The 25,274-nt window shown below is 45.7% G+C and overlaps 1 protein-coding gene across 4 annotated transcripts; it reads right to left on the bottom strand.

Annotated features, from left to right (window-relative positions):
* Positions 1-902: 902 nt before the first annotated feature.
* On the bottom strand, positions 903-25,093 carry LOC135388916 (la-related protein Larp4B-like). Of its 4 annotated transcripts, none has more exons than XM_064618794.1 (11): positions 24,756-25,093; positions 24,276-24,366; positions 21,569-21,825; positions 20,357-20,597; positions 18,850-18,999; positions 14,548-14,912; positions 8,660-8,908; positions 6,676-6,856; positions 6,231-6,391; positions 6,079-6,151; positions 903-1,704 (listed from the first exon to the last, which is right to left on the bottom strand). In XM_064618794.1, exons 2-11 carry the CDS (start codon positions 24,348-24,350, stop codon positions 1,588-1,590), a joined length of 1,869 nt encoding a protein of 622 aa, XP_064474864.1. In that variant the 5' UTR covers positions 24,351-24,366; positions 24,756-25,093; the 3' UTR covers positions 903-1,587. The 4 variants fall into 4 exon arrangements, with proteins under 4 accessions (XP_064474864.1, XP_064474862.1, XP_064474863.1 ...); XM_064618792.1 differs by lacking the exons at positions 24,276-24,366; positions 24,756-25,093 and adding exons at positions 21,943-22,263; positions 22,298-22,368; XM_064618793.1 differs by lacking the exons at positions 24,276-24,366; positions 24,756-25,093 and adding exons at positions 21,943-22,263; positions 22,298-22,367 and having other exon boundaries at positions 903-1,701.
* Positions 25,094-25,274: the final 181 nt, after the last annotated feature.

Raw genomic sequence — 25,274 nt, 5'->3', positions numbered from 1 at the left:
GACTACAACGAACCGAAAATACTTACTTAGATTGATATCTACAAACTAAATAAAACAAAAAAAATTCGTCCTAAACTTGTGACAAAACATTTGCGAGCGGCTAGATAAATTGAGTTTTGCTCAGCGGTTCCCACGGAGAATAACAGAAACCAGATTGTCATCGCAAGCAGCAGACGTAAAAAGAAACACGAACGGTCTGCTGAAATTGCAGTTTTTTTTCACTTTAGGCGTTCAACATCACCTCAACTATGGGGGCAGACGCTCATCACGGTCATGCAGACACTTATAAGGTCCCAGACTACAGAATCTACAAAGTGGAAGAGGTTCCTGAGCTCGTAAAGGTGCAAAGGGAACTTGCATCCCAGGGCCTTCGCGACCCGTGGCTCAGGTAAAAGGCTCAATACGGCATAAAGCAGAAACTTCCGTTCCTGTCGAACGTTCCCGCAGAACGAGACATATGCTGCAATTTACAATGTTGTGTTTATGTTACTGTTCAAAAAGCAGTTGTTCTGGGTACTAGCTTTGACCTTGATTCTCCTGATGATTCGTGCAAGACAGCCATGATCGCGCCCCCTTTTCATACAGGAATGAAGTCTACAGATACAAGATGGTCGACGTCCCACTGTTTAAACGCATTCAGATGACCACATTCCGTGGATTCAAGTATGGCCTGGCATTAGCCCTGCTTACTGTAGGCTTGGACGAGGCGAGGAAACAGTTCTTCAGCACCGATGGTCATCACAGCTCTGAGCATCACTAAATTCTGCGATTAAGTTTTGTAGATTTAATAAAGGAGAGCCCATCTGAATGGAATTCTCGAAGTTGCTACTTGCTTATACACCTTGCTTCATACACCTCACACTGTGACCTCTACACAAAACCACCAAACCACAGACATGGTATAGATTTCCTTGTTCTTTATTTTGTACACTTAGCAGTTAAATCGTGTTGCATGAATATCAAAGTGCAGCTAGGTCTAGTACAGTTGCCTTACCAGCCAGCCATCCTTCCTAGGAACCTTTCCTTGGAATACGATGCAGGCATCCTAGTGCTTGCTTGCGTGCATTTATTAATTTATACACCTCTTGGCATTTTAAATCAGGTTGCATGTATAGCAAAGTTAAATCACAAAGCCTCAAAAATATAAGGAGTACAATGGAGAAGGAAAACAACACAAGAATGGACAAACATAAGGCACTTGGACAAAAGAAATCGCAATAAAGCAGAAAATGGAAAAAAAAAAAAAAAAGGATACGGGGAAGTGCATGTGGTATTCTCGCAGGAGAGCACTCAGCCGTTCGAGTAGCTGTCTTGTGTGTTTGTCCCACGCTATGTACACTGCGCACACACCCAAGTGAGCGTCCCAAGAATTCGCTCCCCCATCTAAACTTCCCACCCTGTCCCCTGTGCACTGACTAGTGTCCTCCTCCCCGTTGCTCAAAATATAATCGTCACAGGCAACACACTGTGCGTACGTTGTCCTTGGTAAAGGTGGTTCGTCTTCTAACACACCACAATCCCTTCGTTACAACAACAGCAGCAGCAGCAGCAGATAGCTCATTAGTCTTGGGCAGGGGTGTGAGCAACTCAGGGGGGTGCCTCCTGGGCTCCTTTCTGGGCCATCGCTGCCGCTACCTGTGAATACGTTAAGCGCGGTGCTGTGGTGGTTGGTGCTGCCTCCACTGGTTCGGTCTTTGCAGTCTGCTGGTAAGAAAGAAAGTACCACTGGGTGTTCAAGTCGGGCAAACACTTTGACAATGAATGATCATTGTCTGCTATCGCGCAATTATTCGAACTGACACTTGGTGAATGCAAGTGCGTGTAACTGGTTAATTTGATTCTAGCCCATAAATAAATATTTTGGAATATGAATTAACCTCTCACATTTTCAGCATTGTGTGACTTAGGGCTGTGCAAATATGTGAACGGCCGGATACAGCAATAATCTATTCGAGTGATCAATCACCCATTGCAACGGCGTGCTCATAGGGCAGTTTCGGTTTCTACAGGCTAAAATTTGGCAGATTTTCGGTTCCAATGTGTGCAACACTGGGGCGAATCCAATCCAATCTGATCAAAATCCACGGTCATAGTTCTGTATGCAAATGAATACACCTCGTGTTTGCCTGATTTCATGGTGCATTATGACATGACTCATGACTACGCCGTAATATTGTGTGTACGATTAAACAGCATATCAATTGTTGGAGCATATTTTTCTACCTCAAAACGAAACCAATTTGTCATGACAACATGTGTCATTTCAAGCAGGTAACATTTCTTTTGCATTTTGGTTCAGAACTAGAGGGAACCCGAAAGCAATTTTTGGCAGTGATAACAAAACGCGGCACAAAGATCTAGTACAGTGTCTTGCAAGTGGGACATTCCACGGGGAATGGTCCAAGGTTGTCAATCGACCATCACCAATATGTTTTAAAAAAATAGGGTGCGTGGGGGACACTGTCAGATTAATCGTACCGTATGTCCCAACTCGAAATATTGATTCCATGTGTTTTTAGAGCAGGTCAGAGTTTGCGCCAGGCGAGAAAACCATACCACAGGTTTTTGTCCTCTTTTCGCGCGTGCTTGCTTCTATATACGAACCAATGTGGTTTTTATGTCATCCGAGGATTATGCAGCATAAGTTGCCTGCAGGTAAAGGTGCATAAGTTATGCAGCATAAGTTAAGTGCAGGGCATGCGAAATAACTCTCTCCCTCGCCCTCTAAAGTCGGGCCCAAATGTCGCCGTTTGTGCAACTTTTGTGATTTTATTCCGCGTTCCCTGCTTACCTTGTTGGAAAAGTAGGTACGGCTCCCTCTTTACAAGCACATGGGGAACGCTAACAAAATTTTTCGCATGTCTGGGATATACACTTGTTCTGTGAGAACCGTTGGAAAGTGACACACATCAAAACTTTGCATTTTACAGAAGATGATTTCGAAATGTGGCAGACCACTTAAAAATCGCCGACCTACGTCATTCGATAGCACAATGCTTCAGCTACAACATATAAAAAATCTGGAGAATTACTTTTTGACAAACGCAATAAATGAATTTTTTTCTCGACCATGGTATGCTTGGCATTGGGCGCGGAGAAGCACCCTTCCAGGCACATTCTGACGTGTATACTTCCGCGTCACACTAAAAGAGGAAAAAAGTAAAACCACAAGGTGTCGTGCCCAAAACACGCCCTGTCGAAAATTAACTCTCAGCACAGCTATTGTTGTTCTTAGGCCCCTTGCATACCGGGAAAGCTTTCCTCTCAGAAGAAAACACGATTCTGCCCTCAGAAGTTGGTTCGAAGTGGTGAAACTTTCTTGTCCCAGGCAATGCAATGCAGCGGCTGTGTCTTTCGGCAAGGATGGTCCTTTCGCTTAGCGATTGCTGGAACTTCTACGCAACATCACACGGCAAGGGGCCGCGCGACGGAGTAGGAGGAACTGTTAAAAGGCTCGCTGCCAAAGGCAGTGTCCAGCGGCCACAGGAGAGGCAGATCCTAACACCAAGGGACTTGTATGTGTGGGCAAAGGACGCGCTGAGCATAAATTGCCTGTGGGTATCAAAGGACGAAGTTGCAGCAGAAAGGACCATCCTTGCCGAAAGACACAGCCGCTGCATTGCATTGCCTGGGACAAGGAAGTTTCTCCACTTCGAACCAATTTCTGAGGGCAGAATCGCGTTTTCTTCTGAGAGGAAATCTTTCCCGGTACGCAAGGGGCCTAAGAGCAACAATAGCGGTGCTGAGCGTTAATTTTCAACAGGGCGTGCATTGGGCAGGACACCTTGTGGTTTTACTTTTTTCCTCTTTTAGTGTGACGCGGAAGTATACACGTCACAAGTGTAAATAAAAGACGCACCGTCGAAAAACCCAGGAAGACAGTAGTACCAAGCATATAAAACGAACCTGTTAAAGGGTCTCTGCTTAACAACGTGTCAGACCAGAATGTGCCTGGAAGGGTGCTTCTCCGCGCCCAATGTCAGGCAAACCATGGCCGAGAAAAAAATTCATTTCTCGCGTTTGTCAAAATGTAATTCTCCAGATTTTTGATATGTTGTAGCTGAAGCATTGTGCTATCGAATGACGTAGGTCGGCGATTTTTAAGTGGTCTGCCACATTTCGAAATCATCTTCTGTAAAATGCAAAGTTTTGATGTGTGTCACTTTCCAACGGTTCTCACAGAACAAGTGTACATCCTAGACATGCGAAAATTTTTGTTAGCGTTCCCCATGTGCTAGTAAACAGGGAGCCGTACCTACTTTTCCAACAAGGTAAGCAGGGAACGCGGAATGAAATAACAAAAGTTGCACAAACGGCGACATTTGGGCCCGACTTTAGAGGGCGAAGGAGATAGTTATTTCGCATGCCCTGCTTAACTTATGCTGCATAATCCTCGGATGACATAAAACCACATTGATTCGTATGTAGAAGCAAGCACGCGCGAAAAGAGGACGAAAACCTGTGGTATGGTTTTCTCGCCTGGCGCAAACTCTGCTCTGCTCTAAAAACACATGGAATCAATATTTCGAGTTGGGACATTCGGTACAATTAACCTGACAGTGTCCCCCACACACCCTATTTTTAAAAAAAATATTGGTGATGGTCGATTGACAACCTTGGACCATTCCCCGTGGAATGACCCAAGTTCAAAGTAACAATGATTGGTCAACTCTAGCCACCAGTGGAAAGTCACTAATAGAAGCAAAAGTGTTATGAAGTAAGTTTGCAGCCACTTGTTACTGAAAGGTATGAATGAGACAATCTGTTTTCTGCAAATTGTGTGTGTCATATGATAAGAAATACACGTTCAATGAAAAGCTGCACAGGCTTTCTGATGATGTTCTCTTTCCTTTTTTTCTTTCCCTGTTCCGAAGTTATGCAGGTTTACTGTTGCATTTGAGTCTCAGAGATAAGTTACTTCTTGTTATCCATAATTCAGAATGCCATTACATGTGGAATGGTTTCCCTGCACCCAAAGGATATGCAGCAGCTATTGGAACACATCACAAATATGACAATGGCTATGCTGATCAATTATGTGAATGGTGATAGAAGACATTTTCAAGCCACAGTTTTCTATGTAGTAGTGCATGTAGCAATATTAGAATGTATTCGATTCACTATCATTCGAAGAAATAAATATTCGATTCGTATTCGATTCGAACCAAAATTTCACTATTCGCACAGCCCTAGCGTGACCACAGACGTGTGGGCAAGACCTATGGAGCCATGATGCGTTCACATTAAAGGAGTACAGAGGGCCATCCAAAAAATTTTCAGATTAAGATATCTGATGAAAGTGTGTGTGTCATTATACCGAATAGCGCGAAAGGTTTTGATGTGTGCAATTTGTTTCCCAGAAAAAAAAAAAAAACTCACATAAACGTAGCTCCGCGCGTTCACCCTTAACTCGCCACTTCAGCTATAACGAGGATGAGGAGGTATGATGCAACGTCACCGATGACGGTATAAGGAGAACTCGTTCTGGTTCGCCGGTCAGTGCCGGTCAGTGCCTTGTCCCTTTGCCGCCGTAAACCTGTTTTGCCAGTTCTCCCAGAGAATTGGGGATAGAAGGAGCGGCTGAAGCATTACCGAGCAAGGAGAAAGGCTTTATCAGAACCCCGAACAGCCGAGTAGCAGATGACAGCGGAGTAGCAGACAACATTTCTCTAGGCCAATCAGCGAGCGTTCTCCTTATAGCGTCAGTCCGAGGTTCCAGGCAGATCACAGGCTGGTACTGCTCTTCACCACCGTTGCGCACGGTCGCTTTTTGCGGCGTATTTTAAATTCAATTTCCGCGATAATTATGACTCTGTGGTGTAAATTACTTCGCATGGTGCATCTTACTGGTCTACTTAACAGTTTTATAGGAAGAAAACTGGGTGTTAAAAATGACTTCTGTGCTACTTTAAGGCCTCATTCAGAGTGGTGCACTTTAGTCCTAACTACGCTTTATTTAAACAATGTTTCGGTCCCCTTTGAGTCTGAATTAGTGGAACTGCACTGTAGTTTCCGTTCTGGGCAAGACCTGCAAGATACGTATGCCTGGCAAGAAGAGACAGGAGCAAGCCCACTAACCGTGCCATTAGGAACATCCGGTCGTACTGTCTGTGTGGGCTGGGAGGGTTCGATTCGCTCGGTGGCATCCTCACTGCAAGTAGGCGGACATTTATTGCTCTCTTCCGGGTGAGACCAAGCCCGTTGCAACCGGCAAAGCAACATGAACTCACGTGGGCTCTGGAGAAGCTGGAGGCGTCAGCACCACGGGCGGGACAGTTGGGGGACGGTTACGCCCTCCTGACCCTCGGACTACGTCAGACAGACGTCCCACTCCCTCGGCTGGCGCGCTTCTTAGTACTCTGCTTGAAGCTGCCTCATCTTCCTCTTCCTCCTGACAAGGAAAGGGGGTAAACTGGAGGAAGAACCGGGCAAAACCCAAAAATTCCAGACCCAGCGGCGTAGCCAGAAAAATATTTCGGGAGGGGTTCGTCGGGGACTTTACACGGGAGAGGAGGATTTCCCCTCGTCTCCCTTTCCCAAATGCCCTACCAAAGGTATCATTTTGGGAAGGGGGAGATTTGGACCCTCAGAACCCCCGTCCCCCCCCCTTCTGGCTACGCCAGTGCTCCGACCGTAATCGTATATACAAAAACATGTCCAGTAGAGTCCACTGACCAGTAGAGATCCTGGCAGTGGTGGGAAGGCAGCTTCCTCTAGATCAAACTTGGGCAGTAGTCCTCCTTTCTCCCCACTGCTTGAGCTACCATCTTGGGGAAAAGGAGCCGTTCCTCCCCCTCCCCCTTGCCTTCCAGATAGAGATCCATCCTCTTTCTTGCGTCTCCTAAGTCGTCCGTTCCTGAATAAAAATCATACGGTGGACTCCTCTTAAACGGAACTCCAACGGAGTGATTGTTTCATTTAAGCAAAGTACGCAGATTTCAAGAAATGCAACTTTATTTCAAAATCATCCGTATTTCCACTACTGTGGGTGGCTACGGAAAAAAAAAAGTCAATATCCGTTTTATTTCGTGATCACTTTTTATTATGAAACATGCATGCATGCCTGAGGCTTGGAAGAAATTTCATGCACCCCTCAATTGTCTACAATGAGGGTTATCTTTCTGTTCTGCCGGGCAAACTCCAGGTTTCCAGGAAGCCAGGTTTCCGAGATTACCTGCGTCATCTTATCACGTGGCACCGTCTGCATCCTCATTCAGTGTGCGGGAAGCCTCCCTGCTTTGACGACAGTGTTGACTTTGGCATATCTAACCTCGTGGATTTTATTTTTTTGTTTGCTCCCGCGATGATGTCCCTGAATTATCTGCAACACTGACGCAACCGAAAGCACTCTATGTGGCTGTTTCTTGACAGACTTCATGAGGGCACATGTGGAACTTCAGCTAAGCCTAATGCTGTACGAGCGACTGGAGCATTGGGTTGCGGTGGCTATGGCTTCCGCCAGGGTTGAGAGACGCAAATGGTAGTTTTTCAGGTCTGCTGGCATCTGGTATTTCCTGTTGGTCCCGTCTATCCGAAGTACACACAACGGGTTGTTTCAATGATCCGAAGATTTTTATCGTTGCATATTAAAAATCAACAAAAGGTGACCCTATTGTTCCGGTTATTCCTAATTTACGTTTAACTGCATTTCGTTTACAGTGAGTCCACTGTAGTTTGTACGTGGCAAATAAAACCCATTCGGAGCCTATACAAATTCGGATGAAGTCGTTAAATTATGCCAGAAATGCCAGCACATTTTTGAGACATAAGGTGAAGTGCACACCTCTTCTCCGAAACTAGTTATGCTCCATAGTGCTGGTGAATAGAATCGAGCAATTCACCGGCTCCCACGCAATCCTCGCCTGATATTTACCGCGGGAATGCTTCTCCTGAGAACCAGACTGCTCCATGACCAAGGCTGAGTACAAAGATAGCAGTTGACAGTGGAAAATTCCAGGGCTTTCCAGGTGCTGAGGACGACACTTCCGAATACCAGAGTATTCAAGTTTTTCAAGGACCAGTGGGAACCGCAAAAGAACATATTGCACTGACGGCACCCCAACCCCTTGCTTAACATTGAGCCCCCACCATCCAATGGAAGTCATATAGTGCACGAGCTTCTCACGATGTCATAGGGCACAACACGACCATAATGTTACAGACACCTGGCAGCATATTCACAGGCTTCAAATTGTCCTTCGGCACATTAGGCCAGACAACAATATGGGACAGCAAAAACAATACGGTTTTCAAGGACTTGACATGTAAGCTCTCTCAGTAAATCTGCGCTGTTTGTGTTTGCAGAGATTCTCCACAAAGTGAACAAGACCGCGTGCTGCTGTCCTTTCCCAGCCTGCCCTCAGAACATTAATGCTGCATACCGTGACCCCCCCCACAGTCCCTATTTACAGTCCCTGCCAAATGAACAGATGAATTTCTGGTGGAGGGCAATTACAATATGAGTTTCGTTGAAATAAATAGAGAAGAGGGTTACACGAGGAGCTGCAGGTACTTTCAAATCTGTCTGATTGACCGGCCATTCATTACGAGCGAGACATTGGGCCAACGTGGAGGTGTTAGCCGGAGGAACCTGCCAGTGGGTGACGTTACAGGAACGCCCGGGCAGCCGTTTGGAAGGAACAGCCTCTCTTCTACTCACTCTTGGGCTGAGCGCTGGTGAGAGAAGCCATCCTTAGTGCCAAACTGAGGTGCAGCAGCGTCTCGCCCCCGAGCATAGAGTGAGAAGAGGCCCCCCTCCCGCTTGGTCCCTGGTAAGAACTCCCAGGAAGTGGCATAGGATGGCTGCTGTTGGTTGGGATGAGGCGGGTAGTTACCCAGCAGGCCCCCACCTCCTCGTGAGGAAGAGTCATCGTTGCGCACGTAACCTTTGGGCCCTCCTGAGTGACGCCTGGACACAGCCCAAGAAACAATTATCCCGAGTTATCCCAGATAAACATTGATTTATTTGCATTTCGCAAATAACTCAATTCCAAGTCTTACAACAAAGCGAATGACAGGGCATGCAGAAACCGAGCACTGCAAATATCGAAACTCGTCGAGCATAGAGTCTCTAAATAGAGACGCTAAATGGGCTACTCTTCGGAGTACCGACACTGGGGCACAAGGGGCAAGTTGGAGCTGCCATGTTGTCTTCCGTTTGACCTGCGGCCCCACCTCTACTTCGGCAGTAGAAATAGATGAAGTTTGGCAGTGGAAGAAGACAACACTTCGGAGAGTGCTCCATAGATGGCACTGGCAGTCAGACGGAAACGAAATGCCGGCTCCCACTTGCCCTTTTGCCTCTGTGTCGATACTCTGAAGAGTTGCTTATTTAGCGTCCCTAGCTGACCTCTCGCATCGCTGCTTTCCTCTCTGCCAGTGAGGCAGCACGCTAGGGGTCACATGCTTACGACCAATGGGAGTGGCCGTAGTTAGACATGTACGCGATTTCAACACTCTTTTAAAGCAAGGTCAGCAAGGCCTTGCAGGCATTGAATTTTGCCAAGTACGACACACAGAAAACTTTCTCCTCAATATATTCTCAACATCGGTCAATGTGTTACAAGTCTTTTAACTGTTTTTTTTTGGAGCAGACTGCACTGTAGACTTTGCCCCAACTTATAGTCGTGTTCAACTTAAGGAGGAAAAGAAATTGAGCCTGTCAGCTCTCAAAGTATTACGGCTGTGGAGACTTGCCGCACGACACTACGCGAGCCCTCCCCACATGGTGGCAGTGCAGTATTTCTCCTGGCGCACTATTGGGCCTCCTTATCTCCAACACATACGTAGAGGACTGACTACACTGCTTTTCCTTCTGAAGATGAACACGACTATAGCTGATATTCGGTTCCGGCCAGCAGGGAGACCAAGCATCATAGTGTGTGCAAGTAGCGTAAATTTTCAGAAGTTGTACGGTGCTCTTGTATACGTTCCATTCTATTGAAGGGAAAATCTAATATTCGGGTTTATTCTAAAAACTCAAGGTGTAAGGAAGACAAATCTCTGTGTGCAATAAGAGGATAAGCCAAAAATGTAGAAACCGAGAAAACTGAAAATATTGAAAAGGGATTGCAGCTGGCATTCCTTGAACAGCACCAATGAAAAATGTGCGGCAGACATGTACGTATCTACTCTACATGCATGTCCTGCTCGCATCATTTTAGGGTGTGCGACTTAGTAGAAACGGAATAAAATCCACGAGTGTCACTTAAACCTCCCCTTTTCGATATAACACCACCGTGCACGTGGTTTTGGCGCAGAAAAAATACAATTTTCACGAGTCATATCCTGATTCTTCAACACTGGTGATCTTGGATAGGATGGAGTCACCCGCGTGTAGTTGAGCAGGCATGATTGGGCTTATTGTGCTGCTGAATGAGCACACCCTTCAAAATAATGTCCTAGATGACGATCACAATGTCACACATTACCACTAGTGCACACGTTTTCCCTATTATGCCCTGATAATACCGTCGTGTGAGGTAGGAAGAAGGTAGGAGATGACTGTACAGTGGAAGTCGTAATTGACATCCGCATGGTAATAAACTTTAAGCTACGTTATTTGTGTGCGTGCGTAGAGAGGGGAACTGATAGGACTGCCTGTCCCCCCCCGACACTCATGCATTTCCCATTTCTTACCCTCCTTCTTCTTACCCTCCTGTAGCAATAAAAAGATAAAAACACTGAAACTGCCGTTTATTAACGTGCAAGCTTTCTTGAAGTAGTCTGCATTTTTGTCAGCAGGTCAATAAACTTCTGTACAGTACAAAGTTTTCTTTTTCAGGTACGTACTGATACTTAGATGACATTGCAACAAAAATACTGAAAAGGGATAAGGGGATACTGAAAAGGGAGTGACTTATCCCCTTATTGCATACAGAGGATCTATTGTACTTATTGCTTCAACAATGTGAGAGTGAACTGGATCATACTTGCACGTAACTCAACCTTACTTAGACTTAGTGCTAAAGCCGCTCAGTAAGGGCACACATTTCCTATCGTTCATCAAACCTCTGTGCGACTACTAGAAACCGTCAAGTTCAGCAAACATCATCATGTATTCTTTTAGTCGCTGCATCAGGCCAAATGAAGTTCTGCTTGCGACAAACAACCATTGCTCACCAAAATAGAGACACTTGACAGATTGCATAATGCTAATGCCCCATTCTATAGTTTGGGCAGTGTTTTTTTGCTAAGGAACTTTTGATGCTAGGAAATGGTATGATATATGATATATATGATGCGTTGAAACGAGCGTTTCAATAGTGCTCATCAGCAAACATGGCAAAAAAAGAAAAAGGAAAGGATAGAAAAAAAAAAAACATTTTTAGCCTGCATATTATACAACATGCTGATGGGAAGGTGCTAAGCTTTTTTCTGGTTGAATAATGGTCACGGAAAGTAATGTGATGTAGATGTGCTTCTACTCAGCTGGTTGTAAGATAAAGTTTGTTGGTGCCAGTTGAGAAGGGTACCCTGTCTGCCATGCAGACCATACTTACGTGTACAAAAACAGCTCTGACGTGCTACAGTAGTACCCTCCAATAAAAGCTCTGTATACATAAAACTCTGACTTACTTAATACTGCTGCGAAATGATGCCAAATAGATTTTTATCAGTTTACAAAGCGCTTACGTACGTACCAGATACAAATACGAAGTGAATAGCCAAAAATCACCAAACCTTATACATATGCCACAAATCTATCACACATAAAGTTCACTACCGATAAGGCCATACGCATACGTGACACACACATCTTTGCAAGCAGCAGCGTTTACTTAGCTGTATGCCTTCTGCTGTGATGTTTTAGGGATTGTGTGTGCAGCTTCCGAACTACAGTCAAACTCCTTTACAATGAAACTCAAGAGACCGTGAAAAAAATTAGTCTTAAATGTAAGTGGATTGGATGTGCAATAAAGCAGATGTGCACCAAATTCAAGTAGTACAAAAAGTTTTTGAGACTTCGTGTTGTGTCTGTCCCTTCGCGTTCCCTAGTCTCGGGGTTTTTACATTATGCAACATCATCTCTGCTATACGGTGAAAACCTGTTTCGAAATCTCTTAATTTGAGCTTCCGGATAATTCAAACTGATGCCTGATGTGTATTTCAATGGGGGGAAAACGCCAGGTAATTCGAATACGTGAACGTGCACACTGGTTTATTCGAACAAAGTGCAGCGCCGAGCCCTGCTATGCATCGGCTCGTAAGCGCCGGCCCCAGACCGGTGGGCGCGCTACCGGCGTGTCGGGGGCACCTTTAATAATTAAATGCCAAGTTTACTTAAATTCATTTCTCATAAAAGCAATACTTCCGACAGAGGAAAGGAACAAATGACCATAACGGTGTGCTCAAACATGAAGGCGCGGAACGCCGCCGCTCACTCGTAGTAGACAAAGCAAATGAGCCTCGCTGTTTTGCGGGCATCAAGATTTCCTGTTGACTACATAGCCAAGAAAAAGTCCCCTTCAAGTTAAAAAAAAAAAAAAAAAGCCTTGCACTGTGTGTAGCAACTTTCTATTCCTACGTATTATATCATAGTTCTTATCGACAGCAGCGCGATTGATAGTGATGTCTTTAAAATGCGAGAATAAACTGTTACGTGCTTCAGGGGCTAAAATGGTCTTGGAGGATTGTGAGAAACCAGCTAGCTGTATCTAAACATGAAACAAAGCAGTTGTGCCGACACAACCATGTGGAACGTGTTTGTTTACAACGAATACGATTACAACGTTTACTCGAATACAAAGACCGGTGTCGCCAAGGGCGCACTGTGTAGTCTGTCTCGTCATACTTCGACTTCACAGCGTGCGAATACATCCTGGAGAATCTGGACATTTCTTGATATTTCGTTCATGTAGTAGGTTTTCGTTCTAAAGGAGTATGACTGTATTCCTATACAGTAAACCCTTGTTAACTCGAGCTCGCTTATCTCGAATTTTTTTTTTGCGTCCCAAACCTTGTTCCAATGCTTCCTATGTATTTGGGAACTTTTAGGTCGAAGCTTTTTTTTTTTTTTTTGCCCGAGCACGGATATCTCGCAATTCCGTCACCAGTAGGTCACCGTACCTACGTGCATTCTTCGGTCCCCCGGGATAGGTCAAGGTCAAAGCCTTTCAGTCATAGTTACTCTCATCCTTGCAACATGCCGCTAGCTGCGGCAGGCAGACTTCACTCCCCTTTCCACCCAATGTCACTCCTCCTCCTCTGCATTCGTCCGAACGTCTCCGTTTCGTTTCGCTCTTCGCGGCGTGATGGCTGAAGAACGCACGTGCAAGTCCCTGACTTTGGAGCGCAAGGTGGCACTTATCAAAGGCCCGGCAGCAAGTTCATCAAGCCATTATCGTGAACTGTTTCGTTCATGCGGGTTTCTGGGCTTCCACCGCCATGCCGGAGCCAGCAGACTAGTTCGGTGGCTGTGATGAACTGTGCAAGGACGCGATGCGCCTCGCATGTTGTGGGGAGAGTGACTTAGAGGACTTGAACATCGAGGACTATGCGCTTTACGACGGTGATGTTCCAGTAAGCGGTGAACTGAGTGACACTGAAATCGTCGAGAGTGCCCTTGGTAGTGACGTGCCGGGAGGAGCGTCTCATGCGTTGCATTGAAGTGCTTGAAGATGCTTTCTTGCTCCCAGACGCAAATGCCAAGCAGATTGCTATTACTGAGTTATTCCCTCTCGGATGATGTTAATAAATGGCTTCGGAATTGTTTACGAGCCCTATTACTGTAGGAACGCTTCTTTTTACGGTTCATAACATAGTGCATTGTGGTAACATCGTGGCAACGTAATTTTCGCTGTTCGCTTAACTCGAAAGCCCGCTTATCTCGAAAGTTTTTCCGGTTTTTACAACTTCGAGCTATCGGGGGTTTACTGTATATTCGATCTGAAAGAGCCAATTCCTAGTTCGAATTGAAAACACAATTATGAGCTTTGGGTGTTTAAAAAATCTGAATATTTGAACCCCCTACTATCAGAAGCATTGATTGAAGTCTCTTCCCTAGTCTTTCAGGAAAGCTATAAACATGTGTCATATTTCAATAGCTGGTTAGCACGCTCCATCCATGACATATGGAGCCTGAAGTTTAAGTGTTTAACCTGATTCTTTCATTAACTGAAGGTTGCCTCTGTAGGGTGAAACCAGATTTTTACCCAGCAAACTGCCCTCACTGAGACGTCTGTAGGAATGCACACATAATTCACACAGCAAATTCAGTTACATCACTGTTTGTACCAAACCAGTACAGTTAGTTTGAGTAATTCAGTCCGATTTCTCCCCGAATTTAGAATACTGGAAGCTTTTTCACCTGAATTCACATAAATTTAGAGCACATGTTTATTTACCTGATTTTTACCCCTCGAATTTAGAAAAAAAAAATTCCCAAACACTTCAGGCGCTAATGACATACCAGATCTCTTGTTACAGGAATGAGCTTGACAGCAACAACAGAAGGAAGACAGCCATACATCCAGAACAAATTCACTCAGAAAGAGAAAAAAATTCACTCATTCAAAATTCATTCTGAAAGAAAAGAAATTCACTCACGCAGGACGTCCAAGGTAACGTCCCCCGTTGACAGGCTTATAGGTCGCCTGTGGAGCCAGTCCATTGACGGAAAACACTGTGCCAAGATCAAAGCATGGAGGGGTGGCCGGAGCCCAGGTCTGCAACATGGTGGGTGGGTAAAATGGAGGGTACGCTTGGCTCCCACCACCATAATTTAATGGAGCCTGCAAGAGGGCAGGCTGCTGTGGAGGAGGCTGTGGGGGCTGAGCCGCCACTACTGTTGCTGCTGCTGCTGCTGCAGCAGCAGCGGCAGGGGGTGGAGGTCGCAGCCCATTTTTGTATGGAGGCAAGAAGGAAGCCCTGGAGATGGGTTTGGCTTTGATGCGCGCCAGAATGGGACGTCCCTGAAAGAGAACAGTACTTAGAATTGCTCCCTGCTAAGGAGCGAGCAAACAACTTGTTATGCCATACGCTGTGCAAGTGAGTCTCTGCGCATGAGAGGAGGCAGTAGGAGGGAACAGGGAGGGCGACGCCTTAGCCAGTAGGGCTTCCCGAGTGGAGTAACCGGGAGAGGAGATATGCGCAGAACGCTCGGTTACTTGCAGCGCGTATTGCAATCGAAGGTTAGAAGTTTCATCGTCCCAGATGACCAACAAGGTGAAATGTATTCATGCTTCGAGCCTGTCAAACGCATTTTTACTGATGGGCAAACGAGCTGAGGCCCATCTAGGGACAAACACAACACACAGAGCCTCCAAGACCCGAAGGGAAAAAGTCAACAAGTAATTAACGAAAGAGCCAATGAGTGCCGGCGCCAGGGGTTGAACCTCGACCCTCATGATTACCGGTCATGATTTGATATTTTACTCCCCGGTGTGCATCATGGTCACTTCAGGTAAAACCTTAAAAGAACTGGTTCTGGAGAACGCTAAGTAATCTGCATTCGGTATAGCTGCTCGGCGTCTCAGCATTCATTTGAAATGAGTTTTTTTGTTACAAACTTTTCCTCCAGATATCACCTAATTTTTACAGAAATAAAATAAAATTTTAGCCCATCAACCTTTAAAAAGTGTATACAGTAGAATCTCGATGATACGATCACGGATGATACGAATTTCGGGATGATACGAATTCCGGTCCCGGCCGGAATGCCTATTCTTCCCATGTATTAGAGTTCGGATGATACGAACGCGTTATCTTGCCTTTACGGATGATACGAATGAGCCGAGGATGCGACAGAGTTTGTTCCCCCGTGACGCGAGAGCGCGCGAGTCATGCTGCTCCTTCTTTCGAAAAGGGAGGGCGATCCTCACCACGAACTCCCTTACATCATGTAGCACAGTGCAAGCAATGACTTTCCTTTTGGTTGTGGTGGTCGAGATAAGATCAAAGGGATTGAACAGCCGGGAACCTTATCACCTTATCTCTGTTTTGACCTTTTTACCCCCTCGCAACAATAAACCGCGAAGCTGTGTGACATCGCTCTGGCGGAAAACAGCGACCAGAACCCCAGAACACGTGGAGGGAACATATCAAGACAACTTGTGGCAACATTACGAGTCACCATTCCGCAAGTTGGCTTCACCTAACGCCTGCTTGCTTTAGGAGAAGCTCGCTTTAGACCACTGTCGCGCGACTCGCGGGTGAAAAGCACGTGTACGTCTTTTGAATCATTTCGCGTATTTGGGCAGCATTGGCCAAAAACTGAGACACAAAAGCGTTACAACCGACCTCTTTCATTGACAGTAACGGAAAATGAACAGTCACTGTATTTTCTTGCCTCAATTTTTATTTTGGTTTAATTCGTTTGATACGAATTTTTTCCGCGACCCCGTCAGATTCGTATCATAGAGATTCTACTGTATATACAAAGTGTCCATGCTAACTATATGCATATTTTTAAACAAAGAGAATTTTTTCCCTCGGTTTTCAAGTTTTTCAGAGTTCGAAGCGATGACTGTATATTAGAGCGGTGCAAATATTAGAAATTTTGAATATGAAACAAATATCTGATGCTATTCGAATGCTCTTTGCAACATATTTTCAGTATTCAAAATTTTCGAATATTTTTCGAATAGTACTGAAGCGAGGTATCTCTGTCCTGTCGCCATTTGGCAAGTCAGCTTCGCCTCATTACATTAAATGGCTAGGCGAAGCCCACTCCACGTTACCGCCGTCTTTCTTTTGGTGTGCGACTCCATTCTGCATGTTGGCTTCACCTCATTGCACTGGAGTGTTAGGTGAAGCCCGCTGTACATTTTTTACAATATTCTGTCACCAAAAGTCTACAAATTTTGTGAGACCATGGTTAACACTGTACTCTGGGCATTGCAGGTTCCAGTAAATGTACTCCCACCTTTGAGAGTTATGTTCAGTAACAGATGGAAATGTGTGCAGTTTCTAAAAGAAGTACAGGACACTCACACTGTAAACATAGAAATGATGAGATGCACACAAAGCAGGATACATGGAACATGTTGACTAGCTCTAAATGCAGTTCATCCCACTGATGCAGTCTACCATACACGACACAGAGGGGCCCTTCTCTCACGATATGTTATGCTGGGTGAAAAGGCTCACATGTTTGGAGCAGAAAATCATGTAATGAGCACACCACCACGAAATATTTCACCATGAGATATTCAGAATTATTGAAATTGGGCCTTTTCTACTTAGTCAGGTTCGATTAGCAGTGAAAATGAAATATACGTTAACTATTCACAATGCAAATTTTGCTATTTGCACGCCTCTACTGCATATATATTCAACGCAAAAAGCCACACCTTACGAGGGCACGAGCAACCTCCTAGGTCGATGTACTAATTCAAAAATGGTTTGTCTAGTTTTAAATCTGTCTATAGTTAGCGTGGACACCCTGTATATACAGGGTGTTTCACCTAAAGGGATAAAAAATTCTAACTGGCGACGTTCTCACTGGGACTTGTTGCAATTACCTTCTGAAAAACTTTTGCCGCCATTTAGGAAAGCTTTGGACAATTTTTAATCGAGGGAATTGTTTTTTTAAAATCAAACTTTGAAAACTGCCAAGCCAACCTCACTTTTTTTAAAACGGAAATATGAAGTCCTCCACGGGTAATCAGACTTAACAGAAACTATGCACAGTATAGCAACAGGAAAAAAAAAAATCTAGTGAAAGTGCTGCTTTCGCCCCGCCTGCTTGATTGTCACAAAAAAGCGCGCGCAAAAGGTGCGGCAACAGGAGGAAGTGTCCCTGCCTCTTGTTTTAACTTTCTTTCCTGCGCCTTGACCTTGATGCTGGTGATGACCATCTTATCACAAAGAACTCACTAGATAGGATAAACTTGTGTATGCGTTTTGTATATTGCTTTCAAATGTATTTGTGAATTTCACTTATCATGTATGTTGGTGTCTCATATTATAATTTGCAACAAGAGCTGCATGGTTGCATTCACTGCAGGGCTGTTGGCTTTGCTATGGCCCACAATTTAAAACGAACGGGAAAAGGAACGTGTTACATTTTTAATCGGTAATGCATTACATTTTCAATTTGTAGCGGTAAAGAATTACTTTTCGTGCAGTAGTAACAGTAATTGTAATCGATTACTTTTTTCGGGTAACGTGTACAACTCTGAGGAGCACTCACTGGTCATTAGGCGTCCTCTCAGACCAACGGGCGAAGCTCAAAGATGGAAATTTTGATCATCAACTACTTCTGCTTTGCAATAAATCATCCATGTAAGTTGTGTTCATGCGTGACCCTTGTTTGTGCCCAACATTGCTTATTGTTGATTTGCAGAATGCACTTATGTGACTCAGTCAAAAATGGTACATATTATAAGGACAACTGGTGAAGTAATGCAAAAGTAACGTCATTACTTATTAGAAGTAACAGTGTTAGTAACGTGTTACCTGCTACCGCAACAGTAACGAATAACGTAACGTGTTACTTTTTGAAAAAGTAGTGAGTAACGGTAGTGCACTACAAAATAAAAGTAACTTCCCCACCTACGGTCGAGGACTTCATACTCCTGAAAAAAAAAAAGTGAGGTTGGCTTGCCAATTTTTGAAGTTCGATTGAAAAAAATTAATTTCCCTCAATTGAAAATTGTCCAGAGCCTTCCTAAATGTTGGCAAAGGTTTCCAGAAGGTAATTGCCGAAAGTCCCACAATCCTCCGGCGCGTAGCTCACCAGTTAGAATTTTTTATCGCTTTAGGTGAAAGACCCTGTATATATAAAACGACACAGTGGTGGCCTACACACTGGGTGTCATGGAGGTCCCTCCCTTCGCCTCAACTAGCCCCACAAACGGCGAGTGCCCATGCAACTACACGAAAACAGAAAGAAGACAAAGTACTTACCTGGAACGTTCGTACATCCTCACGCAAGTACCGGTATGCTTGCTGGGCATCCTCATCAGATTCAAACGTAACGTACCAGCTGCTATTGTGCGCAAACTCGCAGCTAACAAATTTGGGGCACCTCTCTCCGGCAAACAATGATTCAATTTCCTGTAGGAGAAATGATCACATCAGGCAAAACATCTGCATAATGAAGCAAGTCAAATGCCATACAATATGTGCACAAAAAACTTGTCGGAACAGAATGAGCTATAAGTTTACCACAACCGCAGTTGCGACAGTGAAACCCGCGCGTAATGATATTGGCGGTCGTCACTAATTTAATCGTATGTGAAGGATATCGCTACAAGGGGGACCGACCTAGGGTCAGCGCCATCCTATAAAAGTTGCGCTCCACGCGTTACGCAACGCTAACGACGGACATTACGAAAGTGGGTGTAAGTACTAACAATATTTTATTGAAAATAGCTCGTTTGCTTTTGGCTGCCGTCGTAGATATGCACAACGGCACGTTCAACTGCACTAAGGTGCGCGACGTGATGAGCACACAGCACCCGCTCCGCGATAAAATTCCTGACAACGCCGACAGGATAAAGTGCAGTCAGCAGTAAGAGTACTCAGAACGGCGAACTTTATCGTTACACGCCAGTCCATTCTCCATAGAGACAATGTATATTTTGACGGTAAAAGAAAAAACAATCGTTTGTTCGGGGTATATCGTTGCGCCCGGGTTTTATCGTAGTTATATCTGGTTTTGTGCCAAAGGTCGACAATGGTCACAGTTATTACACAAAATATCTTTCCATCAGCTATGCAATTCTGTGCCCAGACCAGAAGTAATCAAGTAACTACAAAACGTATTCTGATATGATGGTCCCTTCATAAGAGGCACATCAGGTTTTAATAGTACAACAATGGTATTACTAGACCCTGATGTTTTAGGGTTAAACCCGATTTTCCCCCGAATTTGCACCCCGAATTGAGGTTCACCTATCTAGGGTTAAACCCGATTTCTACCTGCAAAACTGCACCTAGGCTAGGCACGTCAAAGCATCGACATACTAGTTTCTCACAAAATATGCGACTGGCCCCTTACTTCTGGCACTCTGGATAAACGGTACAGTGAACGTTTATTCTACAATAATGCCATATTTCTCCCCGAACTCAGTCTGATGGTAATTTTTCTGCCCGAATTTGCATGAATCTTCGACATCAATTTGTTGACCCGATTTCTACCCCCCGAATTTGGAAAAATATAAAACCCGAAAACTTCAGGGTCTAGGTATTACTCATGGAACTACACATCTATGCTTGTGGGACTAGAGAATTCATGCGGAAGCGAGTCTCTTTGAGGTGCAGTAATACTCTGAGCATGCTTTCGTGACAGGCAGAGTTGTGCGAAATAAGTACTGTCCCCCGAATTTCAATTTACTTCCCCCACAATAACTGTGGCGACGCCCAACTCCTTGCACAACCTAATACCTCTCGGCAGCAAAAGTCAACTCACCGCAACAGGCGTCGTCTCTGGTATCTCCCTGAGGATGAGGACACACCGTTTGTGATTGGGTCGCACCTTCTGGCCGGCTTCGTCCACCTGTACATTTGGGGAAGTCCGCAGCACCTCAACGATGAGGTTCAGGTCCCTCGTCAAACGCTTGATCTGGTTGAAATTGGCCACTGTTCCGATGGGCACATACTGGTCGCCGTCCATTTGGGACAGGAGGTATGTGTCGTTCGCAAGGTTCTCCCTGCATCAGTCAGAGCAAAACGCGAGGACTTTTGACTACTCAATTGGGAGCCAATAAATGTGAAGTGTGAATAACTGTGAAGGGAACAGCTTTTCACAGAACATCTGGGGCATAGTTTACGTCACGCACTGGCAGCTTTACGGCTTGTGCGCATCAATGTCACAAGAATATGCATTCGTCAAGATTAAGGCAATTCTGACTCCAATGCCACTTGAGAGTAGCAGATATGGACAGTGTCTGAAAGATATTGCAATTTTCGGTCACTTCTTTATAATGTGCATGCTACTCAAAACGGGGGTTACAATGTAAATATCGCTTTAAACGCAAAACATTGTAATTGCGCGTGTATTAGCTGTGTTGCAGCTCCTTTTGGATTTCTAGCACAATTTCCAACACACAATCTGCATCTTCAGTATTGCCTCCTGATCACTAAGAAACTTTGGAGTGGATATGGTTGTGATTAGAAAAGTGTAATAGGGATTGGACTGGACGATCACTTCAGCAGCTGCCACTTGGAGGTCGGAGTCATCGCATAGGAAGCCTACGTCGTTCCGGGGGGCCTTACTCCCTTTACTGGAGGAACGAAAGGTCAGTTATGGACAGGGACGCGTGAGCCACAGCGGTAACACGCTGGACTTTGCTTGGCTAGGTCGGATTGTAATTTGAGGAGAGGGTACTTCGACGCACGAGCTGCACCGTGACACTGGAAGACATTTTTAAACAGATAAGCGGTGGGCTGCACGCATAAATTTACTTGTATTGCTCAAAGAATGTCGTACTGTCCCTTTTGTGAGTCCCAAATGAGAGCAATGATCGTTCCGAAGAACTCAAAGCTAATATCTACGCCAAGACCATTACTAGCTGCCGGTTACTACTGCAAATGACACTGCACAATGTAAACGTCCTATGCAGTCTTCCACCTACCCCACCAGCACCCCGGGGCACCCCAACCTCCTCCACCGCACACCCACCTGGAAAAATAGTATTCCAGCTGTTGTCGGAGCAGTGCTCGCAGCTCCGTCTCGGGAATCTCCCGACCGTCCACACAGCCATCCTGCACCGTGGCAGCAGCCCCCTGTGAAGCGGGGCAGCAGCTGCGCTCCCACTCAAGGGTGGCGGGGGTCGCATTCTTGCTGTGAAACACGTCCGCGTTGGGGTTCAGGGGGGTTGGCTTCACCTCCAGGTACTTGTCCAGGTGCATGCGCTCTGCCACCGAACTGGCTGAGTTCTGCAACGAGAAAACACGCGCGCAGACGTCAGCGACGTGGCCGTACGGACGCGCGCAACAGGTCCGGTCCGCAACCAGATGGTGGGTCCGCGCGGGTCGGCCGGGCCGTCGGCGCACCTTTTGAATGATGAAACAGCGCGGGCCGAGGACACACGTCAAATCCCCGCGAGCCCGGTGCTCCTGCCAATGCCAGCATGGACCCTGGACGGGCGACCGAGCCATTCCCCGGGTGGCGCGCAGCCGGGCGCTAGCGCTCGCTGCTGCGACGCGGCTCCCCCGACCGAGGCCCCCCCAGCTGCGCCGACGCCAACGTTAGCGCCGCGATACGGGGCGCGCACTGCGCGTTTTCCACGTCGGTAAACTCGCGTCCCCAAAGGTCGTTTTGCCCAGTCGTGTCACGACCATCGGATGAGTGCAATTTCGAGGGGGGCGGGAAACCTCGGGGGGCGGGAAACCTCGGGGGGCGGGAAACCTCGGGGCCCGGGGATGCGGGTCGGTCAGCCGTCTCGGCGAGGCGCAATTTTTACTGTTTTATCGCTGGCGGATGTTTTAACCCGCAAACACCTGCGCCATAAAGGATGCAGATGTTTTAGCACTCGAGCTCATAAATAACGAGCTCTGAGTGCGCGTCTTGGAACTTGAGACGCGAGGACACAGAACCAGCTCGCGAGATGAACATGAATCCGCGAAATATCTCTTAAGTTTGCTAAAGTATCTACATAAAGGGTAGCAAATAAAGTAACATGTAAGACTCAGTAACACGTAGCAAATCAACCTGATCATTAAATAGAATTTTGCGCGAAAATGACCACACCAGCAACAAGTTATTGAAGAAAAAAAAAAAAAAAGCGTAAAAGCCCAGCACATAACACGACAAAGAAACAATGCAGGAAGGCAAGCTGCTTCACAAAATTCATCACATGTAACGTGGATGTACACGTTTCCTAGCAAAGTACTTAGTACTATTCAACAAGCTATCGGAGTACAGCATAAAATTTGTGCATTTCTACCAGGAAGTCTGCACCAAGGCTAACTGCGGTGAAGACTTCCCCGTCCGTTTTTATACTAGACATCGCATGCCCTTGAGCTTATCCCAAATATATAAGGCGCTACCTGTGAGGCATGTAGCACCTAAGAAACCTTCACCTAGTCAGAGAAATAGCCCACCATATGGTTAGAGTAACAATGTAAAGTATGTGGCTTGCTCTTACACCTTCAAAAAATTACAAAATGTGAATGAATAGCATGCATTTGCACACATATTGAGTCAAATTAGATAGTTATGAGGAAATCCTACACGTTTCACTTAAAGGGCTGTCTGTTTGAAGGAAAGTTAATATTTCCTACAGATATGTTAACTACTCGGAAACCGTGTGGCAACCCAAATGCATGATTACGCGGGCATAGTTAAGAGTTACAGCTTTCCACAGCTATTCTGAATCATAAGGCTAAAAATTAATGGAAGGGCATAATTTCTGCTGGGTGTTCATGAATCACACACACACACACAATCTCACAAAATGTCATGGGCATACGCTGAATGAGGATGCATAACGTAACACTGAGCAGTGGCTAATGACATAAAAGACAACCCTGCACTGCAGATGCTAATACTAGGCGATCCTGTTCACTTTAGGGAAGTTTACTGGTAATTGGGAGCAGATTTACAGCCAATATATTTCGTAGCTAATTACACTGTTCCAGTAACATGCATACCTTACAAACAAATGTAGTGCTGAAAAAGTGGGTTTCACAAAAGAAAATTCCAGTCACTGTTCTCCGAATGAGCTGTCCACTAGAACGAACAATGGCCTCTATGAACAAACCGAATGCCACGCAGGACGTTATCTCAAGCACTGCAGGCAGTTTTGCAACAGGCCCATCATGACTTTTGTAATGGGCAACAGTCTGTCTGGCATTCAAGATGTTGTAAGACAACTCATACATCATTAACGACTGAAACCACACAGTTAAAATGCAAACTATTGTTCCCATATGCTCTGTAGAAGTTATGTGAGGGAGGAAGGTGTTTTGGCATCCAATGGAAATCGAAACGGAAAGGTCCTGTCAAAATGCGTGACGCAATGCAACCCATAGTTCACGAACAGTCTACCCTACAGACAGCGAACTATGCGACTCAGCAAATAAGTGTTGTGGCCTCGAAAAATGCGACCATTGTTACACAGGCCGATAACCCCTTATCTCACGTCGGTGTTCCGAAAAAGACGACTTAGACATATTGCCATTAGAATGGAGTTCGTAACGGGCCATTTTCCTGCCTCACCGCCTATTTTTACCTCCCCCCTTATCACGACAAGGCGCTGAAACTAACAGCGACACTGCTCGTGAGTCATCGTGCTCTTCAGGTGTCTTTGGACAGCGATAAATGCACTAAAACCAGCTTTTTGTCGATCTCGCTCCCCACCCCCAAAACAGTAGTATGTACTCACGGGGGGTTTCTTCTGCGTTAGTAGCAGATTAGGACACACTCCTTGGGCTGCGTCTACACCTAGGTCCGAGGTCATGAGCGGTACTGCGGGTCTGAAACAGATGATACAACCGTCGGTCATGTTCGGCCGGACAGGCTGCCAGCATCAACAATCCCGGTATACCAGCGGAACCGCAATCTCCACTCTGTGTAACCAGTACATTCTGCGCCACGATCAAGACAGGGCTGATTAGCGGATCTGCGCTCTTCCAAGTGCATACACTTTTGGCAGCTTTGTAACTTTCATTCTCGGTCCGTCTGCACATCTCTACATTGTAATGGTAACCTTTACAATGAGCTAGGTTCTTCAATATGAACAAGACCTCGTGGCTTTAGGCCTACTACTCGAAGAGCTATACTCATGGCCAACCATACCACTACTGAACTGTACGCCAATCACTCGTTAAATGGGGATCGCGATCGGAACAGTAGCTGTGCTCACCTGAAAAAAACCAGCCGCAGGTAGCGTTGTACTTGAAAAGTTTCGCAAAACTTCCTAGTTTACGTCGACAGCCTGCCGTCTGTGCAGACCGCTACCGTAGCCTCGTCACCACAAACCTCCCCCCGTAGCAACGTTCACAGAGGATGTGCATTCGAAAACAAAACTACTGATAGCAGGCCGGGCGGCCTGTGTATTGCTGTGATACGCAACGTCATCCGTATATTACCTCTGAAAAAAAAAGAATCTCGATTCTTTTGATCGCGGTCCCTGTTGTTGCAGAAAACAGGAACTGACGGAAACACGGGTCTAAACGGCAGACAACGCCAGGAGGACTCTCAATTCTTCCCTACCGTTCTTGCCATAGAAGGCTGGCTGGTCGCCAAGCTCAAGGCGACTTGATAGCGGTTTCCAGTGATACCACTTCTAACCAGCGCAAACAATGCCACCAGCTGACTTGGAACAAAACCGAATGAATACCTAGCACATCTGGTTAACGTTACTCGTACGAAATTCAAATAA

Source organism: Ornithodoros turicata, chromosome 3 (assembly GCF_037126465.1).
Source record: "Ornithodoros turicata isolate Travis chromosome 3, ASM3712646v1, whole genome shotgun sequence".
Taxonomy (NCBI): domain Eukaryota; kingdom Metazoa; phylum Arthropoda; class Arachnida; order Ixodida; family Argasidae; genus Ornithodoros; species Ornithodoros turicata.
This window is presented reverse-complemented; position numbering and strand designations above follow the sequence as displayed.

Bases quoted from the DNA above. Each gene is read 5' to 3' on its own strand.
- LOC135388916 (XM_064618792.1), bottom strand. From the start codon at position 22,047: ATGGCTCGGTCGCCCGTCCAGGGTCCATGCTGGCATTGGCAGGAGCAC. The intron at 19,000-20,356 runs GTGAGTTGACTT...TTTCTCCTACAG, and splicing joins CAGAGACGACGCCTGTTGCG to GAAATTGAATCATTGTTTGC. The intron at 1,705-6,078 runs GTTAGTGGGCTT...CTTTCTTACCAG, and splicing joins CGGATGTTCCTAATGGCACG to CAGACTGCAAAGACCGAACC.